Source organism: Equus asinus, chromosome 8, assembly GCF_041296235.1.
Source record: "Equus asinus isolate D_3611 breed Donkey chromosome 8, EquAss-T2T_v2, whole genome shotgun sequence".
Taxonomy (NCBI): domain Eukaryota; kingdom Metazoa; phylum Chordata; class Mammalia; order Perissodactyla; family Equidae; genus Equus; species Equus asinus.
Window position 1 is genome coordinate 21,204,578 of NC_091797.1, and position 17,187 is coordinate 21,221,764.

Here is a 17,187-nt window from a genome sequence, read left to right on the forward strand (position 1 = left end):
TTGAACATCATGTTCTCCTCTTGAGGCTTTGGTGGGACCACACTCTTGTTTCCCTCCTGACCCAGACTGCTTTTGCAAGCTCCCCTGCAGGGGTTTCCTCTCCCAGCTCCTCAGGATGCAGCCCAGGACCTGAGCCTTCGCCCTTCTCCTCCGTCCCACTCATCACCAAGGTGATCTCATCCCATTCAGGACCACCAACGTACCAGTGACTCCCAAATCTATAGCTGCAGCCCTGATCTTGCCTTTGTGCTCCAGAGTTTTATATCCAACCTCGAGGGACATCTCCACTTAGATGTCTAAACTTAAACTTCATACAAGCATACCTCAGAAATTTTGTGGGTTCAGTTCCAGACCACCACAATAAAGCGAGTCGTATGAATTTTTTAGTTTCCTGGTATATATAAAAGTTATGTTTACACTATACTGTAGTCTATTAAGTGTGCAATAGCATTATCTAAAAAAAAAGTACAAACCTTAATTAAAAATACTTCATTGCTAAAAAATGGTAACCATTTCTGAGCCTTCAGTGAGTCGTGATCTTTCTGTTGTTGGAGAATCTTATTTAAAAACACAGTATCTGTGAAGCAGACTAAAGCGAGGAGCAATAAAACAAGGTATGCCTGGATGTCCATAGCAAGCTCCTGATTGCCTTCCACAGACCTGCTTCCTCCCCGGGCTTTCCAGGTCAGTAAATGGCACCACCACCCACCCAGATACTCGAGTCATAAACTTAGAAATGGGTCTTTTCCCTCTTTCCCTGCATCTTATCCATCGACATATATGGCTCTATCTCCACATACAGCCTGACTCCAACCACATCTCGTCTCCACTGCTGCAGTCCTGTCCACCACCTCTCTCCTGGACAACAGCATGCTAATAGGCATTCCTGCTTCCCCTCTTGCCTGAATAGTCCATTCTCTCCCAGTAGAATGATCTTTCAAAAGCATAAGTCAGATCATGTCACTTCCCTGCTTAAAGTCCTCTAATGGAACGTTTTATCTGTAAATACATATTCTCCCTATCTCTCTTCTCTATAAAAACCTAGAAACAATTACCAACCCAGTAGCAATGAGCATGTGAGCAATGTTGAATGTGAGCTGCATGTTGAACATGCAGTCAGCAAAAACTTAGACTGCGGGAGACTCTACAGGTCAAACCTCCCTGGCTGCAAGAGACACACTGAAAGGAAAAGATGGGGATTAAAAGGCAATTTATAGCTTAAAAGACTTAAAACACAAATCAAGGAAGCCTTTGAAAATAACGGACAAGATTAATATCTAAGGATGAACATTTGGTGACAAAACTATAAAGACATGCAAAGTAGAAAGTCAGGGTAATGATCACCTTTGGGACGAGGAAGCTGGTGGGAGTAGAGTCCATGGTGGGCTCCTGCGTGGCCGCAAAGTTCTATTTCGAGAACCGGATAGTGGATACAAAAATGTCTGCCTTCTAATAATTAAGCTACACATTTGGTTTGGTTTACTTTTCTACATCTGTGTTTTATTATGTGATTTAGAAGGAAAAAAAAGATTTAAAAAAAAATTCTCCAATACAGGGGTTGGCAAGCTTTTTTCAAAGGGCCAGACAGTATTTTAGATTCTGCAGTCCAAGGGGAAAATCGAGGATATTATGTAGGTACTTACATAATCATTTAAAATGTAACCATTTAAAAATGCATAAGGACAAACCCGAGCACTGGGACCCTCGAGGGTCCACTAATCCTTGAATTCCCAATCCCAGGAGGCTCTTGCAATCCGCGTCCCTACCCACTCGCCGAGTTCCTGAGGGCGCACCTCCCCTCCCCCGCCTCTCGTCCCCACGACCTCCGCGTCTCTTAGCAACAGGCGGACGCAACCGCCAAGCTTGCTGCACCCAAGATGGGGAGTATGGGAGCGAGCACGCATGAGCAAGAGGAGCTCCTGGCTCCACCCACCCGCTTTGGTGAAAAGGGGACAGCCCCGGGGCACCCAAGCCCTGGGACCTGGCCCCCAGCCAAAGGCTGTGTCCCGACTCCTCCCACAAGTCTTCTACCACATCCTTGTCACCCGAGGGATGGTGCAGTAGACTAGGGATAGCAACAACATCGCCTAGGAGCCTGCTAGAAATACTACAGAGCCCCAAACCTACCGAAGCCGTGTCTGCATTTCTAACAAGATCCCACGAGATCCCTATGCATATTAACGTTGACAAGCCTTGCTTTCACAATCCAGATAAGGCAAAGCCATAAAAAATACATCAAACTAGGAATACCTCTTCTAGGCTGAACTTTTACCCTAGACAGTAAAACAGCCTTTATGATGTGTAAGAGGAAGTTCCCATGCTGAGTTCCCTGTGCTCAGAAAAGGTGAAAATTCCCTCGTGTCTCCTCTAACCATCAATCCAGGACAGAATGCATCACTGACCTCAGGTTCCTGCTCTCAAAACCAAAGGGGAAATCAGGAAGGAGAATTTCCATTCCCAGAGTAAGGGTGTGGCTTCTTATGCAAGGTGAACAGAGAGAGCTCAAAGAATGGGCACCTTGGACCAGATAAGTAAGTCAAACAGCAACACAAGGACAATCCCAGACCCAGGAAGGCAGCACCCACACCTGGCTGAACAGCTCTCAAGAAACAGGCCCCATTTGCATTTTAACCCCCAAAATGAAATTCCTATGAATACTAAGTCAGTGGATGAGTCCTCATGAGAAGTTCCCAGGTCGTAACTTCCCAGTCTGGTGAGTTCTATCCATATCCATCTATCTTGGGAAACTGCAGACCTTAAGTTTAACTTCCTCATCAGATGACAGTGGCAAATCAGAATAGACATCCCAACCCTAGAAAAGCCACTTTGCTTCACTGGGAAATATTAAAAACTAAAGAGTGACTTACCAGAGAACACCACATTTAAGAAAAAGAAAATGATCATTTTTGAATGGCAAGGACAAAACAATAAGATGGGGAAAAGAACCTTTTTCAAACAGAAAACAACTCAAAAGACGCATTTCTAAAAATCCATGATACAGGCTACAATATGGATGAACCTTGAAAACATGATGCTAAGAAGCCAGTCACAGAAGACCATATATTGTATGATTCCATTTATATGAAATGTTCAGAATAGACAAATGTATAAAGAAAGTAGATTAGTGGTTGCCGAGGGCTGAGAGGGACGGGTGCTTGGGGGCTGGTGGCTCACGGGTATGGGGTTTCTTTCAGAGGCAATGTAAATGTTCTAAAAGTGATTACGGTGATGGATGACAACTCTATGAATGTACCAAAAGCCGCTGAACTGTACACTTTAAATGGGTGAATTGTGTGGTATGTGAATTATATTTCAATAAAGCTGTTTGAAAAAAAATCCATGGCTCTACACTAGATCCACATTAGTCTAAAAGCATGGAGTTCCTACTATAATGCAAATTATTTCTGGGCAAAATCTGAAGAAGGAAAAAAAAATAAGTTGACATCCATACTAGGCAGAAGCCCCAGCTAAATTTCTCTAGCAAAAACACTCCCATCTCAGTTTGGGGAAGAATTTCGCAGTCTTCTCTCAAGATCATCAGTCTGACAGAAATCCCCATCTGGCTTTAGGTTCCTGTTCCAGAAACAGTGGAAAATCCAAAACAGGCAAAACACACTTTCAAAACACCTTTAATCTATGTGGACAAGGGAAAAAACAGAGGATCACAGGATGGACACCATGGGCTCTGTCAGAACACACAGTTGAGAATTCACTATCGCCATAGAAACAAGTGGAAAAAGACTACACGTTTCCCAAGGAAACCGTGTTTCAAAGTCCCTCAATAACATAATTCACAAAGAATAGTGGCCAAAAGAGCCCCCCTCGATGGCCGAGGCCTTGTAGGTGACCACACTGCCAGCTCTGCTGCCCCCGTTGGGCTTCAACATGGGCAAATTCTCTTCTCAACCTGTGTAATTTTCCAAACCAAGAGCAGAGGGTATTACGAGAAGCCCAATGAGGACCCTGGCTACACCCACAAGGGCCTGTGTTGGCCTCATGGTCACAGCTGTCGCCATGGAAAGAAAGACAGAAGGGGGAGGTTGAACAGGTATCTCTCTCCTCCTGAAGCAAAACACAAAAGCCTAGGGCACTGGGAGACTGAGAGAAATCTCTACAGCTCTCAGCCAAAAGCTTTGTCCTGCCCTGACGACCTGGATTCTCTCTAATCCCCAGGCAAATTAAAATACCAAATGTTATTAAGCAATTAATAATGGAGCAGATGCTGTTTGGCTCCTGTGTCTCTGATAGACTCCTGCTCCGACAGGCCTGCTTCAGTTCCTAAGCACAAAACGCCATTCCCAATGCCAAGGGCAAAGGGAACTTGTAAGTGCCTAGAACAGCGCCCGCCATGTAGCAGGTATTCAATAAATATTTGTTGAATGACTCTTGAATGAATGCTGGTATTATCTCCCTTGGCACTCTCTGCCTTCTTCCCTCAGCCTGGAAACACACACACACACACACACACACGCACACACACAAAGTTGAATCCACTGTTCACTCTAACTGCATCTGTAACGGTGCAAAATTAATAAACATAACAATTACTCCTACAGTATAGGTTTCTGGAGGTCAGGGATTTTTGTTAATTTTGTTACTAACGTACTTTAAGCGTCTACAACAATGACTGGCATAGGCTCCCAATGAACATTTGCTTAATCCCGACTGAATTAAGCGCCTACTATGTGCCAGGCCGCAGAGCTAGGTGTCCCCTTCCCAAGCCGCCTTGAGTCCTCCCATCGCCAGGGGCCGCTGTAGGAAACGCCCGGCTTCCTTCCCACGTCACCTTCTATCCCCGCAGTCCCCTTTGACCCCGTGAAGTCGCTGCCCCGAGTTAACATGGCGGCGCCGGTGGCTGCAGCCGGGCGGGCCATTCGGAGGACGCCCCCGTGGCGGGGCCCCAGCCGCCGGCCGCTCTCCTCCGCATCCCCTCCACCCCGGGCCGCAGCCGTGCGGGCCGCCTTCCTGAGCTTCTTTCGGGACCGCCACGGCCACCGACTAGTGCCGTCCGCTTCCGTGCGGCCCCGCGGGGACCCCAGCTTGCTTTTCGTCAACGCGGGCATGAACCAGGTAGGCGCGGAGCCCCGCGCATCGGGGGCGGAGTTTGATTTTTCCAGAAAGAAAGGCGCTGCGGGATTGGGCAAAAGAAGCGAGGGGCGGAGCTTATAACTTTTGGGGAAAGACGGCGGTGTGCGGTTGGGCCGAGTGAAGCGGCGAGCAAATTAGGGCTTGGGGAGGGCTAGACCTGGGTGCTTCGGGATTGGGCTTGATTTAGGTCCGGGGATGGGGAGTGTGGAGTCTCAGGGAGGCAGACTGGTGGGGGAAGTCTGGCTTCATTTATTCGTTCCTTAAATAAAGAGAATTCATTCACTAAATAAATGTTGATTGAGCACATGCGAGCTAGACTGTGTTCTCTCAGTTTTTTACTTTGAGCGCCACGTACCCTCTGTACATTGTCTTCATCTGTAAAATGGCCACGGGGAGGGGTTAACCTTACAAGTTGTCGAAGATCCCTGTTAAATGCTGACGTTGTGAGGCGCGCCCAGTACCCTGTGGTCTCAGTTTTGTACCCTGAAGTTATTGGGTTTGGTTAAAGAAGCTGCGATGGAGGATGCAGCTGCTCAGTGTCCTGTTTCCAACCACCAGTTCGTTCCTCCTCCTTTTACCTTGCCTGTCTAACCAGCAGAGGGTCTCTGTTTCAGTATTTACTTACTGCTTGTCTCCTCTACACACACCAGAGATGGATGCCCCAGGCTCCCAGGTTGCCCCCTTGGCCAAGACCACACTGCACTCTCAGGGGCACAGTCAGCCTTCAGTCTGATTCGCTGTCTCTGTCCCCACTCCCCACCTTTCCTTTTTCTGAGGGACTAGGACATCTCTGTCTCCCTTCTTCATGTGTTTCCAGTTCAAGCCAATCTTCCTGGGCACGGTGGATCCACGAAGCGAGATGGCAGGCTTCCGACGTGTGGCCAACAGCCAGAAATGTGTGAGGGCTGGAGGACGCCACAGTGACCTGGAGGATGTGGGCCGAGACCTTTCCCATCATACCTTCTTTGAGATGCTTGGCAATTGGGCCTTTGGGGGTGAATATTTTAAGGTGAGTCTCCAGAAAGCCCTGGAGTTAGGAAAGGGTCAGTAGTCAGCCAAGAAGAGGATCAAGGTTAGTCGTGTCTCCACTCCTAGAGTCTGCTTAGGCGGGGTCTCATACCAGACAGAGGCAAAGTGCTAGATAAACATGTATGATAGGAATGTGTCTCACTTCCCTAATTGGATTGTAAGCTCCTTGAGGGCCAGGACTGTCCCTCCTGCCTAATGGCTGGACAGTCATTGTTGTATGAATAAATAGACAGTTAATACTAAAATGCAGGAGTTAAAAATCATTCCTGGCGGGGGTGGATAGAGGATTTCTTGGAGAAGGTGAGACTTGAAAGAAAGGAGAGTTTAGAAGAGGGAGGAAGCTTTCTGGGCAGGAAGAAAACTCAGAACAGAAATGGTCATGGCTTGTTCCGGAAACAAGGTGGGTGGTGGAATTGCTTTTGTCTTAAGCTGAGGGCTGAACTCTTGTGGCTTTAATGGCGCTTCAGTGGGGCCTCCTTCTCACCCATCTTTCTCTTGCTACCCCACGTGGGTTTCTGCTGCAGGAGGAGGCCTGCAGCATGGCCTGGGAGCTGCTGACTCAGGTCTATGGGATCCCTGAGGAGAGGCTCTGGGTCTCCTACTTTAGTGGTGACCCCAAGGTGGGGCTGGACCCAGACCTGGAGAGCAGGGACATCTGGCTCAGATTAGGGTAAGTTCATCCCCTGTTACGTCCACTCTTGGAGAGCAAGAAGACTGGAAAATAGAGACCACCAGCGCCAGTCCTCAGAGTCTCAGCATATCACAGGATATTGTGGGGTCAGCCCTGTTTCTTCTCTTGCTGAGCTTGACAGAGGGGCTCTCCTGGCACAGAAGGTCCCAGCTTCTAGATTTGTCTGTCTGTCTCCCTACCACCTGCTCGGCTTTCTTCCCAGGGTGCCTGCCAGCCGTGTGCTTTCCTTTGGACCACAGGAGAACTTCTGGGAGATGGGGGATACTGGCCCTTGTGGACCCTGTACTGAGATCCACTATGACCTGGCTGGTGGAGTGGGAACTCCCGAGCTGGTGGAGCTTTGGAATCTGGTCTTCATGCAACACAACAGGTAATGGGGTCCTGAAGCATGAGGAAAATCCTGACTGGAAGAGAAAAGGGTGGCATTCAGGAGCCTTTGATCCATTTCTTATAAAAACAGACACTTAAATGGTGCTTACTACATGCCAGACCCATTTCTAAACACTTTTCAGATAATAACTAATTTAACCCTAATCTTTGCCCATGACAGTTTAAACTAGTCACTGCTGCTCTCTGGCCTCTCCTCTCTTTATCACATGATGGAGTTGAATTTGATGATCTCCAAGATTTTCTTCTAGCCTTGACATGTCTCTTTCTAAGGGCAAAGAGTTCTGTCCCAGAAAGGGCATGTGTGGGTCCAGGCAAGGGCCCCAGCAGGAGTGAGGATGGAGATCACCCTTTATGAGAAAAGACAGGACCCAGGCCATCATCATCTGCATTTGAGGAGAGGGGATGACACTGCCCTCTGGTTCCTCCCACTGTCAGCCCCCTTGGACTCGTCCTCATTCTTCTCCTCCCCTTGGGCATCTGCCTCACACCTGTAATCCTGGTGGGTCCTCACCTTGCACACCCTCCCTGGCCAGAGAGGCAGATGGAAGCCTGCAGCCCCTGCCCCAGCGGCATGTGGACACAGGAATGGGCCTGGAAAGGCTAGTGGCTGTGCTGCAAGGCAGACGCTCCACCTACGACACTGACCTCTTTTCCCCGCTGCTCAGCGCCATACACCAGGTGAGTCTGCCTATTCGCTTCCAGAAGCCCCTCGACCTGCGTGTCACCGGTGCTCACCACTATTGCTTTCTATCTTTGTTGAAAACTCAGAGTATTCCTTCATGTGGGAACGGTGACCAGCCAAGGATACCAGGGTGTCAAACATGAGGCTAGGATTTGTGTTTATTACCTGATATTGCTCCTAACTCCTTCCTTTATTTATTCAAAAAGTATGCATTGATTGCTTACTTTGTGTTAAATCCTTTGTTCTTGGTACAGGAGATACAGCAGTAATCAGAAAAGAGATCATGGGGACTACATTCTAGCCCAAGAGATAGAGAAACAATAAATGTATTAAAGAACAAGATAGCAGCTTACAGGTTGTGAACAGGCAGTAAACATGGGTGATAGTAACTAGGAGGCGGCGTATGCAGAGGCATCTAAGATGAAGTGTTTGCAGAAGGCTCAGCACGGAGGTGATCTCTGAGCAGAAGCCTGAAGGAGGAGGAGTCAGCCACAGGAGGCTCTTTCCAGGCAGAGGGGGCAGCAGGTACCGAGGCCCTGAGGCAAGAAAGGAACAAAAAGGTGGCCAACCAGCTAAAGTGGCACCACATGGGAGGTAGTTAGTTTTTTCTGTATAACAAACCACCCAACACTTTATAGCTTAAAACAGCACCATTTATTTAGTGTATGAGTCCGTGGGCTAACAATATATGCTGGGCTTAGCTGGGTCATTCTTTTGGTCTTATATGAGCTCACTCATACATCTGTGGTCAGCTGCTAGACAGCTGTACTTCTGGGGTTGGCTGTCTGTCAGTTTGGGACAATGGGGGTGACCAGGCTGGGTGTGTGTCATCCAGCAGGCTAGCTCAGACTGTTTCACATGACAGCTCAGCAAGGTTCCAAGGAGAGCAGAAGCACATGAGGCCTAGGCTCAGAACAGTGTCATTTCCATTCTGTTGGCCACAGCAAGTCACAAGCCTAGCCCAGATTCAAGGGATGGAGAGGTAGATTCTGTCCCTTGATGGGACAGATGGACAGTCACTTTGCACAGTGGCATGCACACAGGAAAGGGAAGGATCGTGGCCATTTTTGCAAACGATCTGCCACAGAAAGGAAGGCCAGAGTCAAATCTTGTAGGGCGTTGAGGTCCAAGTGGGACTTTTATTCTAAGTGTGATGAGGAGGGTTCTAAGCGGGGAGGGGCATGATCTGATTGACACTTTTAAAAGGCCACTCCTGTTGCTGTGTGGAGGGTAGACTGGAGGGAGATGAGAGTAGAAGCTGAGAAACAACTGAGAGGCTCTTTCATAGTCCAGGGAAGAGATAATAGGGCCTGGCTGAGTAGCAGTGGAAGTAGGGAAAAGTAGATTGATTGGAGAGATCTCACGGAGGTAGAAGCTGAGGGCCCCACTGACGGATTGGATGGGGAGGGGAAAGAAAGTCAAGGCTGGCTCTCAGTTTTCGACTTGAGCAGTGCGGTGAATGGCAGGACTGTTTGTGGAGGGGGTGCTGGGGAAGAGGCAGGTTTGGAGCTGGATGAAGCAAGCACTCTGCTCTGGAGTGCTTACCTGCCCTCTCTGCCCAGTGACAGCTGTAGAGGCCGATGGGGTAATGGAGAGCACCTGGAGGCACATGGGCCTGGTTCAAATCCCAGATCTGCTCCTGATGAGTGGTGTGGCCTTGTGGCCCTTAGCTCCTCTGAGCCTCAGGTTCCTCTTTAAAGCTAGGATAGTAAGACCTCCCAGAAGAGGTGTTGTTCAAGCATCCACCCAGTTCTGATAGCAGAGATTCAGCAAGTGATCACAGCTATGATCATTGTTAGTGCTGAAAGTGGGTCCCAAGAGGCCAGGGACTGGCTCTCAGTCGTCTTTGGAGCTTCTCCAGCCAGGCCATTCCAGATGTAGTCGTCCTTAGGGGTGAGGGCAGATGCTCTCGTGGTGATAAAGAGCATCTGGGCCAGGTCAGGCAGGGTCTGCAGCCGTGTCTCCTCTCCTGGTTTCCAGGGTTGCGGGGCACCCCCTTACTTGGGTCGAGTAGGGGCAGCAGACGAGGGGCGCACAGACACGGCGTACCGCGTGGTGGCTGATCACATCCGCACACTCAGTGTCTGCATCGCCGATGGCGTCTCCCCTGGAATGTCAGGTGCCCCGTGAGTCTGGAGGGGCTACAGAGGGGCAGAGCTGCTGGCGTTGCAGGGGAGGGGAGGGAAGGAGATGGAGAGGTGGGTCGGGTTGAGATGGCAGGAGAAGCGGAGTAAGGGAGAGGGCTTTGGGTGGGAGCACACACTCTGGACCTTGTCCTCCCCACTCTCTGTACTGCTGACCAGGGGCTCCTGGGGTTTGCATCTGGGCTCTGAACCCTTCTAGGCTGGTTCTTCGTCGGATCCTCCGTCGAGCCGTGCGGTTCTCCTCGGAGGTGTTGCGAGCACCACCTGGCTTCCTAGGCAGCCTGGTGCCAGTAGTGGTGGAGACGCTGGTAAGGGCAGAGCTTCCTCTCTCCTCTGGGCCTCCTTGGGCATTCAGGGATCCTGCCACTGAGCCTAGACAGTGCCCCTGGCCTGGGCTCCCCACCCTAGATGTCCAGCCCAACTCCTGTCAGCAGGCTGAGAAAGCTGGAATTGCTTACAAAAAGCAGAGGGTCTTAGACCTTGGGACTGCTGTATCCCCACCCCTCCCGGAGGCCCAGGGTGGGGAGGTGGCGAGCGGGCTGGTGCCTTTCCCACCTCCTCAGCCCTTTCTTCCTCCCCCAGGGAGACGCTTATCCAGAACTGCAGAAGAACTCAGCCCAGGTACTGGATTTGGATGGGGCAGGGAGGTTCTGACAAAAGTGGCAGAGAGAGGCTCTCCATCCAAGGAGGCCCAGCTCCAGGCCTTCCGTGCCTCCGTTCAGATAGCCAGCCTGGTGTCGGAGGACGAGGCGGCCTTCCTGGCCTCCCTGCAGCGGGGCCGGCGGATCATCGACAGGACCGTGAGGCGCCTGGGGCCATCCGATGTGTTCCCTGGTGAGTGGGGCACCTGGCCAGGGTGTGAGGGCTTCATTAGGCAAGCCAGGGGAAGCAGAGGAGGGAGCTCTGGGCCAGGCCTGTGCCTCACATCCCCCTCCCCCATGGCCCTCTCCCACAGCCAGACCTCTCTGTGGCGGGAACAGCACCCTCTTCTCCCCACTTCACTGCCCAGCTGGCCCTGCCTGCAGTCTCTACCTTCCAAGGCTGGCTTTGTGTCTAGAATGAGTTTCCTTTGTCCTCTGAAATGATGTGTGCCAGGGGATACCCTGGGCTACCGCCAGCTCTGGCCTTGGAGCATGAAGCCTGAAGGTGACCCCTCTCCTAGGCCCGCCCAGTGTACCTGTTACCTGGCAGGCCCTGGTACCTGGCAGCCTCTGTGTGGTTAGAAAGGCCCTGGCCCTTACTTCTCCCTCACTTCCTCCCCTCCCTCTATCCTAGCCCTCCCCCCTCAACACCCCTTGTCTTCCTTCCTCAAAGCCGAAGTGGCCTGGTCCTTGTCACTGTCTGGAAACCTGGGGCTCCCCCTGGACCTGGTAGAGCTGATGCTGGAGGAGAAAGGGGTGCAGCTGGACTCCGCCGGGCTGGCGCAGCTGGCCCAAGAGGAGGCTCAGGTACAGGCTACAGGCAGGGGCACTGAGCCCCTTCCCCAGCCCTGAGTTCCTGAGCAGGGAGCTGCAGCTATGGGGGAAAACAGGAGGCTGAGGTAGGGTCTGTCCCCTCACCTTAGCCCCCACGCACAGCCCGTAGAGATGAACACTAGTGCAGTGGACTAAACAGAGGAGCAGAAGGGGAGAGGCCTGCACAGCATTGTAGAGAGGTGGCCTCCAGGGGCAGCAGTGGGTGAGGGTGGCCTGATCCTGATACCCTGCATGATGGGTAGTTCCCTAGCCAGCCCAGAGGCTCTAATAGCTACCAAACCCTGATGGCTTAGTCCAGACGGAGCAGCCGGGGCCACACAGCTGTGTGGCAGAGGGACAAGACTCTGCAGAGGCTCAAGTCCCATTGCACTCACTGCACACCCCTTCCATGCACACATGCCCCTGTCCTGCAGCGCCGGGCCCAGCAGGCTGAGCCAATCCAGGAGCAGGGACTGCAGCTCGATGTCCATGCGCTGGGGGAGCTGCAGCGCCGAGGGGTGCCCCCAACCGACGACAGCCCCAAGTACAGCTACTCCCTGCAGCCCGGCGGGGGTTATGGTGAGAGCCTGGACTGAAGCGATGGACCTGATTGGGAGGGACATTGGAGATGGTTGCTGCCAACCTTATGCATTCTCCGGGGTAGCCACCTGGGGTCGCTGTGGCCCCAGCTAGAAGTGACCCCAGCCACATGCCTGTTGGCTTCAAATAAGGCACAGACCCACATCCCATGTCCCAAACCCCTGCTTCATTGTGATAAGCATTCTTTGCCCAGCAGAGTTCGGTACTTGTGAGGCCCAGGTGCTCCAGCTGTATACAGAGGATGGAAGAGCTGTGGCATCTGTGGGGGAAGGGCAGCGCTGTGGCCTCCTCTTGGACAGAACCAACTTCTATGCGGAACAGGGAGGTCAGGCTTCAGACAGAGGCTACCTGGTGCGGGTGGAGCAGCAGGTGAGCCCCCCACACAGAGAGGCTAACTTCAGGAGGCAGACCTGTGCCTGGAAGGGAGCTGAGTGGAGGGAAGGGCTGCAAGCAGTCACTCAAGTGCCTCGGCCCCTGCCTTTCCCAGGATGTGCTGTTCCCAGTGGCCCGGGCCCAGGTCTGTGGGGGCTTCATCCTGCATGAAGCAGTGGCCCCTGAGTGCCTAAAGGTGGGGGACCAGGTGCAGCTGCACGTGGATAAGGTAAGGGCCCCACCCCTGCTGTTCTGATATCCTGCAGCCCCTTTAGTCTCCCCACCCCCACCTCACCCAGGACGCTGGGTGACAGAAGTGTTTCAGGCCTGGCGTCTGGGCTGCATGGAGAAGCACACAGCCATCCACCTGCTGAACTGGGCCCTGCGGCAGGCCCTGGGCCCTGGCACAGAGCAGCGCGGCTCGCATCTCAATCCTGAGCACCTGCGCCTCGACGTGGCCACCCAGGTGAGCAGAGCACAGAAAGATAGGCTTCACGTGAGGCGACAACCTTAAAGAGAGAGAGCCTGGTGGTGTGGGGAGTTCAGCCAGTCCGAGGGCCTGGGCTCCATCACTGTGGGACCTTGGGCAGGGGTCTTCCCGTCATGCTCCTCCTGCACCAGGGGTCCTCCTGACCAGAGGCGTCGGGCTAGACAGTGTCTGGAGCCCTCCCTTCATCTCCAGCCACTCAGCTTCCTTTTTCCTGCTGTCACCCAAGCCATTCTTGCTCAACCAGCTGCCCTCTCCCTTCTCTGCCACCCTATCTCCCCTCCTTGCACATCTGGCCCAAATCCTTCCTCCAGGAGGCGCACACTGACTAAATCCCATTCCCCCAATCACCCCGTGCTCCTGCAGCTCCCCCATCCTCTGTTTCTCCCCCATTGGACTGCCCTTTGTTGTAAGCTCCCTGAGGACAGAGCCTCCATTTTCTGTTTCTTCATCTACTTTTCGTGCCTAATGAAAGGCCTACAGCTTCCAAAAGGCCCAACTCCCAGATAGCTTTCTAAGGAAAAGAATTGTCTGCTCCACAATGTTTATTGAGCACCGATTGTGTGCCAGCCACTGTTCTGGAATCTGAGCTTAGTTCAGTGAACATTGAGTGATGCTTCTTAATGCATCAGTTATAGGCACGGGGCTGACTGGCTGTCAGTCTGTCCATTTCCCCCCCACCCCACCAGGCCCCACTGACCCCAGAGCAGCTCCAGGCAGTGGAGGGCATTGTGCAGGAGGCCGTAGGACAAGATGAGGCTGTGTACATGGAGGAGGTGGCCCTGGCATGCACTGCCCACGTCCCCGGCCTGCGTTCTCTGGATGAGGTGAGTTGGGGGAGCCCCCTTGGTGGAGACCGCCTGACCCGGGCAGGCCAGGTAACAGAGCTGTCCCCTCTCACCCTCAGATATACCCAGATCCTGTGCGGGTGGTGTCCGTGGGGGTGCCTGTGGCCCATGCATTGGACCCCGCCTCCCAGGCTGCCCTGCAGACCTCCGTGGAGCTATGCTGTGGGACGTGAGTCACTCCATTCTGCCTGCCCTGGCCTGGGGCCCTGGATCCTCACCCTTCCTTGGTCTTTGGAGCCACCAGCCTCTGGTTTTGAAATCAGGCTGCTCTTTTCTCTCCCATCATCCTCCTTGATGTCCTCCTCCCACCGTTTGCCCACAGGCACCTGCTACGCACAGGGGCTGTAGGGGACCTGGTCATCGTTGGGGAGCGCCAGCTCACCAAGGGCACCACCCGCCTGCTGGCCATCACTGGGGAGCAGGCCCAGCAGGTCAGCACGGCAGCTGGGCCGGGAGGTTGCTGGTCGTGGAGAGGGGGCAGGGGCCACACACAGCTGACACTCAGGCTGCAGAACCAGTGTCTGTACAAGTGCACTGATGTGGTCGTAGCAGCTGCTAGCACCTGCCATCTGTCATGATTAGTTGGTGCCTTGATTAGTCCTGATTGTTAAACGTTTCTAATTCAGCCCTGACCAGCAGTGGGTTGAGAGCTCCTGTCCTGGGGAGGCAAAAGTAAGCCGAGCGGCCCTGGCCATCCTCTTCCCTTCCTGCAGGCCCGAGAGGTGGGCCAGAGCCTGGCCCAGGAGGTAGAAGCAGCCGCGGAGCGGCTGAGTCGGGGCAGCCGGGATGTGGTGGAGGCACAGCGGCTATCCAAGGACATGGGACGACTCACTGATGTGAGGCCACCCCCCCATGGAGCTGCTCCCCACCATCTCCTGGCCCTGTTCCCTTCCCCGTGCCTCCCCAACCCTTCCAGCACTCCTGGGGACTCCACCTGGCCCGATGTTTGTCGTTTGTCTGCAGGGTGGGATGTGGTGGATGTGGTCTCTGCCCCTGCTGGTCCCTGCCCCAGAGGCTGTGGCTCAGGGAGGGGGTTAAGGATGATGTCCTCTTCTGGCTGTAGGCTGTAGACACTGCCATGATGCCTCAGTGGCAGCGGCGGCAGCTTCAGGCCACTCTGAAGGTGCTGCAGCGGCGTGCCAACACTGCCATCCGAAAGCTGGAAGTGGGGCAGGTGAGAGGAGGGGCAGCCGCACCATGGGGCAGATACCAGGTGTGGCCAGCAAGGGTCAGAGACGCTCTAGCAGGCACACTGAGAAGCCTCAAGGCCTGCAGGGGGCAGGGCACAGCTCCTGCCTGCTGGGTGCCATCACCACCACCCCCGGCTTCTTTCTGCCAAACTGTCTCCCCCCAACTCCCAAGTCTGGCCCAGACTCTCCTCCAGGAGCCAACCGACTTGATTGCACCATTCAACCCTAATTGCTCCTCCACTGTGGATCCTCCTTCCTCCCGCCCCCTCTCATCCATCTGTGCTCCAGCCTTCGTCCTTTCACTCTCAGTGGCCTATTTGTAGGGGCCTGGAGCTACGATGAAAGGGAAGAGGTGAGGGAGGAGAGGAAGGACACTGGTGGGACCCAAAAAGAGGCCATTCTAGGCAGAACTCCTGGCCCCTCTGCTCAAAGCTGAAGACCTTTGCCGGGGGCAGGGGGAGGAGGGGAGCGGATTCTGGAGTGGGGCTCAGTTCAGAAGTGGGGGCCAGTCGCCCCCCAGCCTGATCCCTGTGCTGTCCTTCCTGCCCCACAGGCTGCACAGAAAACCCAGGAGCTGCTGCAGCGGCACTCAGAGGGGCCCCTGATTGTGGACACGGTTTCCACTGAGTCCCTCTCAGTGAGTGCTGGGGTTGGGGGTGACCCCAGGGATTGGGGAGGGGAGGTAGGTGGGAGTCCAGGGAGTCACCATCTGCCCTCCCTTGCCCAGGTGCTGGTGAAGGTGGTCCGGCAGCTGTGTGAGCAGGTGCCCAGCACATCCGTGCTTCTACTCAGCCCCCAGCCCCAGGGGCATGTGCTGTGTGCCTGTCAGGTGGCCCAGGTGAGGGAAGAGGGAGAGCAGCCTGTCACCCGGCCCATCTCTTAGTCCACTCTCCAATTCCACGCCTTTTATTCCTCCCAGATCAGGGAGCCAAGGCTGGGTAGAGGTGATTTATGAGGACACCCCAGGATGGGGATAGGGCCATCTCCTTGTCCCTAAACCACACCCCCCCCCCACCAGAGAAGGCACTGTGGGATTCCCTAATTACCACCCCCCCACACAAGGCCGCACATCCCTTGCAAATAAGTAGCAGACATTCATCAGCCTCCACACGTTCCCAGCCAAACCTTCTGTCCCCTCACCCAATTTGCCCCACCATGTGCCCAGCTGGGGAGGGGAATGCTACTCACCGTGACTCCACTCTCTAGGGTGCATTGAGTGGCTAGGGGCAGGGAGGGCTGCCCTGCATCACTGCCCCTTCTGTTTCTGTCCCCAGAGTGTCTCGCCAGCCTTCACAGCAGAGGCCTGGGCGCTGGCCGTGTGCAGCCACATGGGGGGCAAGGCCTGGGGCTCTCGAGTGGTGGCCCAGGGCACCGGAAGCACTGCGGACCTGGAAGCTGCCCTCAGTACAGCCCGAGCCTATGCCCTCAACCAGCTCTGAGCCAGGCTCCCCCAGGGACTCACACAGACCAAAGAGACAGCACACAGCCCAGTACCAGGAGCCTGAAGGAGCCAGCAGAACCTCCCTAGAGGCTGAAGCAGAGGACTAGAGGCTTGAGGTCAAGCAGCTGAGCTGAAGAGGGCCACCCTGGGCTGGGCCCTGCGTGGACACAAGGAGATGTGGACTGGGAAAGGCAGAAGTGGGCCAGGAGACACCCCCCCACTAGGTGAATGTGAAGACATGCCTCTGATTGCTCATTAAAAAGTATTTCAGGGGGCTGGCCCCGTGGCCGGGTGGTTAAGTTCGCACGCTCTGCTGTAGGTGGTCCATTGTTTCGTTGGTTCGAATCCTGGGCGCGGACATGGCACTGCTCATCAGACCACGCTGAGGCAGCATCCCGCATACCACAACTAGAAGGACCCACAATGAAGAATATACAACTATGTACCGGGGGGCTTTGGGGAGAAAAAGGAAAAAAAAAATCTTTAAAAAAAAAAAAAGTATTTCAGGGGCTGGCCCAGTGGCGCAGCCATTAAGTTCACATGTTCTGCTTCTGCGGCCCAGGGTTTGCCGTTTCAGATCCCAGGTGCGGACCTATGCACTGCGTGGCAAGCCATGCTGTGGCAGGCGTCCCACATATAAAGTAGAGAAAGATGGGCACGACAGATGTTAGCTCAGGGTGAGTCTTCCTCAGCAAAAAAAAAAAAAAGGAGGATTGGTGGCAGATGTTAGCTGAGGGATAATCTTCCTCGAAAAAAAAAAATTAGAGCACA

The 17,187-nt window shown here is 53.7% G+C and overlaps 1 protein-coding gene across 1 annotated transcript; it reads left to right on the forward strand.

Moving 5' to 3' along the window:
* Positions 1–4,802: 4,802 nt before the first annotated feature.
* Positions 4,803–16,877, forward strand: AARS2 (alanyl-tRNA synthetase 2, mitochondrial). The gene is made up of 22 exons (XM_014837478.3): positions 4,803–5,070; positions 5,906–6,097; positions 6,642–6,787; positions 7,011–7,178; positions 7,732–7,876; positions 9,861–10,006; positions 10,224–10,332; positions 10,607–10,645; positions 10,747–10,858; positions 11,339–11,472; positions 11,913–12,057; positions 12,275–12,447; positions 12,566–12,679; positions 12,776–12,916; positions 13,627–13,764; positions 13,845–13,954; positions 14,108–14,216; positions 14,499–14,621; positions 14,849–14,959; positions 15,529–15,612; positions 15,703–15,813; positions 16,250–16,877. The coding sequence occupies exons 1-22, from the start codon at positions 4,840–4,842 to the stop codon at positions 16,412–16,414; spliced, it is 2,946 nt and encodes a 981-aa protein (XP_014692964.2). The 5' UTR covers positions 4,803–4,839; the 3' UTR covers positions 16,415–16,877.
* Positions 16,878–17,187: the final 310 nt, after the last annotated feature.

Bases quoted from the DNA above. Each gene is read 5' to 3' on its own strand.
- AARS2 (XM_014837478.3), top strand. From the start codon at position 4,840: ATGGCGGCGCCGGTGGCTGCAGCCGGGCGGGCCATTCGGAGGACGCCC. The intron at 5,071-5,905 runs GTAGGCGCGGAG...ATGTGTTTCCAG, and splicing joins TCAACGCGGGCATGAACCAG to TTCAAGCCAATCTTCCTGGG. The intron at 6,098-6,641 runs GTGAGTCTCCAG...TTTCTGCTGCAG, and splicing joins TTGGGGGTGAATATTTTAAG to GAGGAGGCCTGCAGCATGGC.